Here is a 7,046-nt window from a genome sequence, read left to right on the forward strand (position 1 = left end):
GTTTTTTAGTGAAGCCAGAGCGCTCATAGGTCGTGGCACAGGGCTGGCACAGGCACAGCGGCCTTTGCATGGGCTCCATCACCCTGGGCTCCCCCAGCCCCGCACAGCCCGGCGTTCCCCCTTCTCTCGTTCCCACCACCCTGCGCCAGCCCTTTCCAAAAAGGGCAAGGAGAAGGCCATGGCTCGGGCATACGGGATCATGTCTGATTTTTCGTTCTGTTGATGTCTACATTAGACCTAAGTATGTTCTATTGGATGTTCGTATTCCTGCTCATTTTCTGTGTCCGCTCTGTGCGTGCACCATGTAACGAATGTATGTAAGTAGGGGGGTGTCGGGGGGCTGGCGGCCGAAATGTGATGCCAACCCGTGGGTGTTGTCACGTTTCTCTTCTTTTGGGGGGGGGGAGGGGGTTAAGTCATGAGCGCTTTTGTTCTTTTTGTTCGTTGTTTTGAGGGTTCCCCCCCCTTCGGGAAGACCTTTTTTCCAGAGAACTGTAAATTGATGCTATCTGTCCTCGGCTCTGTGATAAAGCATACTGTAGTCTGTGCTGTGCTCACTCCGGACGGCTCTGCCTCCTCTCTCCTGCGCTCGGGCCGGGCCCGACTCCTCTTTTGGGGGTGAAAAGGAAGAAAAAAGGGACCGGGGGGGGGGGGAGGGGGGGTGCGAGCAGGGAGACCGTGGGGCGCGCAGGCAGTCAGGCAGTGGCGCGGGCAGCCCTGCGCGCCGGACGCTGCCGAAGGCCCCCGGGGCGGAGCCGCAGCCGGAAGCGCAGTCGGGGCCCATGGGCTCGGGGTCGCGCAGCCCGGCCCGGCGGCGGCGGTCCCGCTCGCCTCGGCGGGAGCGGGGCCGGGAACGTTCCGGTAGCCGGGAGAAGCGGCGGCGCCGGAGCCAGAGCGGGGGGCGCCGCCGGGAGCCGAGCTCGGGGTGAGCGGGGAGCGGGCCCGGAGCGGCCGGGCCTTGTCTGAGGGAGGGGGGGGAGCGGGGAGCCGGGTCTCGGTGTGCCGGGGCCCCGGGGGGGAGACCGGCCCCGGTGTGGCCGGGGACTCGGACGGGCCAAGCCCGGCCCTTCTTCCCGGTCCCGGTGCGGGGCTGAGGTGAAGGCGCCGGGGGAGCCCGGGGAGAGGCCGCGGCGGGGCGGGGGCCGGCGAGGCTTGAATACGCCCGGGCCGGTGAGTGGTTTGGAAAGAGTTGTGGTGACACAAAACCAGCCCGTTTGGGGTTCAGCTGGGGGGAGGGGGTGGTACCGGGGAGCGCCTCTGAGCTTGCTCGGCTCCGCTGGTGGCTCTGGCTGCGGCCCGGGTCGGTTCTGGCCGTATCTGCAGCAGGGAAACACGCTCGCCGCTCCAGAGTGCTTGTTGTCTGACACGGAGCCCACAGCCATCTCCTAACTGAAAGTCGGTTTTCCCCCCACTCAGCTCTGACTCTGGTGATGAGAGACAGAAATGGAAGAAGAAGAAAAGCAAAAGCAGGGACCAGCACCATAAAAACCAGAAGAAGCACCGCTCACGGTCCCGGGGTTGCTCCTCCGGCTCGAGCTCGGAGCGCGAGCGAGACAAGAGGAGAGCCCGGAGCAGAGAGCGATGGAGGAAGAGAGATGGCTCCAAGTCTTCTGTGTCCTCCGTCAGCTCTCCCTCCCCGCCGCGCTCCCGGGGCAGGGAGGAGACGGGGCAGCAGCTGAGCCTCCAGGAGCGCTTGAGGCTGAAGGAGGAGAAGAAGAAGCAGGCTGCGCTCATGAAAGCCTTGGAGACGCCTGAGGAGAAACGGGCTCGCCGGCTGGCCAAGAAGGAGGCCAAGGAGAGGAAGAAGCGGGAGAAGATGGGGTGGGGAGAGGAGTACATGGGTTACACCAACACCGACAATCCCTTTGGGGACAACAACCTGCTGGGCACCTTCATCTGGAGCAAGGTGAGCCCTCCTCCATGCCCATGTGTTGTAGGAGGCTACTTGAAGTAGATCAGGCCTCTGCAGCTGCCTTGGAACAGGACAGAGGAGCAGGGAGTGTCGGGGCGGGGGACATTTGCTTGAGGTAGGAACCTCTGTAACACTAGAGCAGCCACGTGAGAGCAAAGCGCTTGTCTAGGGCGGCAGCTGGGTGTTTCTGACAAGCTCAGTGGGGTTTTACCCCCTTTTTCCTGAAGACCAAGGTCTCTAGCCAGGGGTGTGGGATGAGGATGTGGGTCAGGATGCAGGAGAGGGACCCAGACCTGCTGGGAGCTGCAGGCTGAGTACTGGGCAGTGTTTACTGGTGTGTTAGGGCTCGCCAAGTTGGGTGGCCTCCCTAGGCTGAGCCCAGGTTTCACTGAGGCGCTGCAGGAGGAGGATGTGAGGGATTTGGGGACCTTCAACAGGATCAGGGCTCTCTGGAGCACCAGAAGCAGGTGGATGTGGTGGCATTTGCTGGCCAGTGCAGGGGCTGTAGAGGTTGCTGGGTTTCATGGCTTCCCTTGGCCACTCTATTTCAGGCACTGGAAAAGAAAGGGATCAGCCACCTGGATGAGAAGGACCTGAAGGAGAGGAATAAGCGAATCCAGGAGGACAATCGCCTGGAGCTGCAGAAGGTGGGATCGGATATCCCCTCTATCCCACAGTCTGACAAGAGAACCTTGTGGACAGCCCAGTTCTCCCAGTTGCTCACCTGGAAGTCCCCTTGTTCTCACTGGGGGTGGTGGTAGGATGTAGGATCAGGGGGGCCACAGTATACTGACTTCTGCTATTCTAGGTTGAGAAGACTCTTCTCTTGGGGTTGAGTCCAGCTCAGGCGGTGCTGAGGAGGATAAGTGCCAGGTCACGGCACTGAGGCACTTGGTTGTGCCTGTGTCCCCTTGTCGTGGTTTAACCCCAGCCAGCAACTAAGCACCATGCAGCCACTCACTCATTCCCCCCCATCCAGTGGGATGGGGGAGAAAATCGGGAAAAAGAAGTAAAACTCGTGGGTTGAGATAAGAACGGTTTAATAGAACAGAAAAGAGGAAACTAATAATGATAATGATAACACTAATAAAATGACAACAGTAGTAATAAAAGGATTGGAATGTACAAATGATGCACAGGGCAATTGCTCACCACCCGCCGACCGACACCCAGCTAGTCCCCAAGCGGCAGTTCCCTGCCCCCACTTCCCCGTTCCTATACTAGATGGGACGTCACATGGTATGGAATACCCTGTTGGCCAGTTTGGATCAGGTGCCCTGGCTGTGTGTCCTGTGCCAACTTCTTGTGCCCCTCCAGCTTTCTCGATGGCTGGGCATGAGAAGCTGAAAAATCCTTGACTATAGTCTAAACATTACTTAGCAACAACTGAAAACATCAGTGTTATCAACATTCTTCGCATACTGAACCCAAAACATAGCACTGTACCAGCTGCTAGGAAGACAGTTAACTCTGTCCCAGCTGCAACCAGGACACCCCTGTCCTCCAAAGGGCTGGCAGTGAGCAGCAAGCAGCCCGGCCCACTGGCCCATGCTGGTTCTCCTTCCGCATGGCTTCTGGCTCCCTGGGAGCCTCGGGCCGATTGCAGGAGCTGAGGCAGCTCAGTGAGCTGGGTTACAACTGCATCCTCAAATGGGTGTAGTGCATGGGTGCCCCATCTGCAGTCGCCTCACGTATCCCTCCGACCCGGGCAGGTGAAGCAGCTACGCCTGGAGCGGGAGCGGGAGAAGGCAATGCGTGAGCAGGAGCTGGAGATGCTGCAGCGGGAGAAGGAGGCAGAGCACTTCAAAACCTGGGAGGAGCAGGAGGACAACTTCCACCTGCAGCAGGCCAAGCTGCGGTAGGTGTGCAGCTTTGCAGGAACGGGGCTGCCAGAGAGCAGAGGGTGGCAGGCACCACTTGCTGTCTCTCTTCTCTCGCCCAGGTCTAAGATCCGGATTCGGGATGGGAGGGCGAAACCCATTGACCTTCTGGCCAAGTACATCAGCGCGGAGGATGACGACCTGGCTGTGGAGATGCACGAGCCCTACACCTTCCTGAACGGCCTGACTGTCTCCGACATGGAGGATCTGGTGGAGGACATCCAGGTGCCAGCTCTGCTGCCCCTGTGCTGGGACTGGCTGAGGGGCAGCAGCTCAAGGCTTTCCCCCCTCAGCTCTGCTTCCCTGCCCATGGTGCAGAGCTGGTGCCTGATGTCTTGCTTGGCTCCTGCCTGCAGGTTTACATGGAGCTGGAGCAAGGGAAGAATGTGGACTTCTGGAGAGACATGACCATCATCACAGAGGATGAGATAGCCAAGCTCCGCAAACTGGAGGCCTCTGGGAAAGGAGGACCAGGTAAGCAGGAGGGCAGAGCCTGGTGTGGGGTGTCAAGAGGAGTGTGAGTGGTGGGTAAAGCAGGGTGTAGGGTCTGCTGTGTGCGCTCAGGCTCAAAGGGGTTCTCTGGGATCTGCTGGATGGAGGCTGTGGATCTGGCAGGCATCCCCTGCTGGGGTCCAGCCTTCTGCTGTCAGGTGCAGCCCAGGAGGGCCTGGGTGAAGGCAGGCTGAGCACTCAGAGACTGAGCGGCTGCCCTTGCCTGTCTGTTCAGGGGAGCGTCGGGATGGTGTCAACGCCTCTGTCAGCTCAGATGTGCAGTCTGTGTTCAAGGGGAAGACATACAACCAGCTCCAAGTGCTGTACCAGGGCATCGAGAGCAAGATCCGGGCAGGAGGACCCAACCTTGACATTGGGTACTGGGAGAGCCTGCTGCAGCAGCTGAAGGCTTACATGGCTCGGGCCAGGTGAGAGCAGGGACTGTCCCCTGGCCAGGGCTGTGGAAAGGGGCAGTGCAGACCCCTCTGTGGGCAGAGCTGGGGCGGCACAAACCCCCAGTCAGTGGAGGAGTTTTATACCTTTTCCAAGATGGTTGGTTCTCCCAAGAGGGGAGTAGGGCTGGACACTCAATGCTTTCTCCAGCAGTGATGTTTACAGTGAGGTCTCCAAGAGGGAACCAAACTGGAGGGTTATTCAGCCCAAAACCATACAAAACCAGGCAGATTTCTGCCAGATGTGGTGGGTGTCACAGCTCTGGGCACTGTGGGCGTGAGGTGGTTCTGCTGGGTGGGACCTGACGGCTCATCTCTTCTTTGCAGGCTGCGGGAGCGGCACCAGGATGTGCTGCGCCAGAAGCTGTACAAGTTGAAGCAGGAGCAGGGTGTGGAAAGTGAACCACTCTTCCCCATCATCAAGCGGGAGCCGGCCTCCCCCAGCGACAGGTACGCAACCCTTTCCTTGGGGAGCGCAGCCATCTGGGCCTCTCCCATGGGGCACCTGGGACAGAAAATGCAGCCTTGTGCAGCCATCCTTCCATAGACGGACCTCAGGTGAGCAGAGAACAAGGGTACCATCCCCGTCCCAGTTCTTTCTTCTCTCTTCCTTGCAGGCTGGATCCTGATGAGAGCATTGTGGTACAGCCAGGGCCGTCCTCGGAGCCAGAGGCTGAGCAGGACACAGAGGCCAAAGGAGAGGCAGAGGGGGAAGCCGTGCTGATGGAGGAGGACCTGATCCAGCAGAGCCTGGACGACTACGACGCGGGGAAGTACAGCCCACGGCTGCTGGGCACCAATGAGCTGCCCTTTGACGCCCACGTGCTGGAGGCCGAGGAGGATACGCATCGGCTGCTGCTTCTGCGTCAGCAGCTCCAAGTCACAGGTAGGAGCCCCACAGGCAGGTCTGCGCCCACCGACCTCGCAGCCTGCCTGGCATGGAGGACGTGCGTGTGGTTCGGGGTGCAGGGCTGGAGGGGAACACTGCCCTCAGAAAAGGGTGAGTAAGGGCTGGATCTGGAGCACACATCCAGAGCTGGCCTGGCGGAGGGATGCCCCCAGGCAGCAAAGGGTGCTGCGGCCCGGACAAGAGCAGGGAGATGGGGCTCAGACCATTGGTGTTCCCTGCGGGTACCCATGTCGGGTCCTTCCCCACTCCCAGCCACACCACCAAGCTGTTTGGGCTGCGGATAAGTGGGAAGATTGTTTTGGATGAGTTTGCCAGCACAACTCAGTCCGGTGCCCACGCAAAGCCCACAGGGCAGCGTGCACATCTCCATGTCCAGCTCCGCATCCCCTGCCTGGCATCTGCTGCTTCTTCCCTCTGCATGCCTGGGAGCAGTGTCCCCACAGCCCGGGCCTGACTGGCACTGCAGGATCGGACATCACCTCTCCTCCCTACAGGTGATGCCACTGAGAGCGCTGATGACATCTTCTTCCGTAAGGCCAAAGAGGGCATGGGCGCGGACGAGGCGCAGTTCAGCGTGGAAATGCCCCTCACAGGCAAGGCCTATCTCTGGGCTGACAAGTACCGGCCCCGCAAGCCCCGCTTCTTCAACCGGGTGCACACAGGCTTCGAGTGGAACAAGTACAACCAGACCCACTACGACTTTGACAACCCCCCACCCAAGATCGTGCAGGGCTACAAGTTCAACATCTTCTACCCCGACCTCATCGACAAGCGCTCGACGCCCGAGTACTTCCTGGAGGCCTGCCAGGACAACAAGGACTTTGCCATCCTGCGCTTCCACGCTGGGCCCCCCTATGAGGACATTGCTTTCAAGATCGTCAACCGTGAGTGGGAGTATTCCCACCGCCACGGCTTCCGCTGCCAGTTTGCCAACGGGATCTTCCAGCTCTGGTTCCACTTCAAGCGTTACCGTTACCGCAGATAAGGGGCTGCTCAACTCCCCTCTGGACCCCTGGCACAGGGGGTGGCCAGGAGTGTCTCATCCCTGTCAGACACTGTCCCATAGATGTCCCTGAGGCCTGGCCCAGCACAGGGCCTATTCCTGAGGGTTTTCCCTGTCCTTGCTTTTATCCTAAGGGACCCTGAGACTTTGGTATAAATAAATAGAGGTTGTTTAAACCTTGGGATCCTGCGCATGGACCCCCCACACTGCTTGGTATGATGCAGCTCTCCCGTACATCATCACCAGCCAGTACCACACTGGGCCAGCACAGGGAGCTCCCCTGCTCCCCTGGGGGCTGGGTAGTGCTGGGGGGGGTGTCCTCACCCCCATGCCTCTGGGGTCTGTCACCCCCTCCCCCCATGCTGCCAGCCCTGTGCGCTCCCCTTGCCTGTTCCAG

The 7,046-nt window shown here is 60.0% G+C and overlaps 1 protein-coding gene across 2 annotated transcripts; it reads left to right on the forward strand.

The window, feature by feature from the left end:
- The first annotated feature begins 744 nt into the window (after nt 1–744).
- CACTIN (cactin, spliceosome C complex subunit) lies at nt 745–6,825 on the forward strand. 2 transcript variants are annotated; one of them, XM_069790027.1, is made up of 10 exons: nt 745–925; nt 1,417–1,906; nt 2,464–2,559; nt 3,625–3,770; nt 3,855–4,017; nt 4,149–4,266; nt 4,520–4,712; nt 5,064–5,186; nt 5,330–5,622; nt 6,141–6,825. In XM_069790027.1, the coding sequence occupies exons 1-10, from the start codon at nt 783–785 to the stop codon at nt 6,629–6,631; spliced, it is 2,256 nt and encodes a 751-aa protein (XP_069646128.1). In that variant the 5' UTR covers nt 745–782; the 3' UTR covers nt 6,632–6,825. The 2 variants fall into 2 exon arrangements, with proteins under 2 accessions (XP_069646128.1, XP_069646129.1); XM_069790028.1 differs by having other exon boundaries at nt 5,354–5,622.
- Nucleotides 6,826–7,046: the final 221 nt, after the last annotated feature.

Source organism: Haliaeetus albicilla, chromosome 8, assembly GCF_947461875.1.
Source record: "Haliaeetus albicilla chromosome 8, bHalAlb1.1, whole genome shotgun sequence".
Classification (NCBI taxonomy): Eukaryota; Metazoa; Chordata; class Aves; order Accipitriformes; family Accipitridae; genus Haliaeetus; species Haliaeetus albicilla.

What these genes read in the sequence shown, in the direction of transcription:
- CACTIN (XM_069790027.1), top strand. Translation starts at nt 783, where the DNA reads ATGGGCTCGGGGTCGCGCAGCCCGGCCCGGCGGCGGCGGTCCCGCTCG. An exon ending in CTCTGGGAAAGGAGGACCAG is followed by an intron (nt 4,267 to 4,519) that starts GTAAGCAGGAGG and finishes CTGTCTGTTCAG; the next exon opens with GGGAGCGTCGGGATGGTGTC. An exon ending in TCAGCAGCTCCAAGTCACAG is followed by an intron (nt 5,623 to 6,140) that starts GTAGGAGCCCCA and finishes TCCTCCCTACAG; the next exon opens with GTGATGCCACTGAGAGCGCT.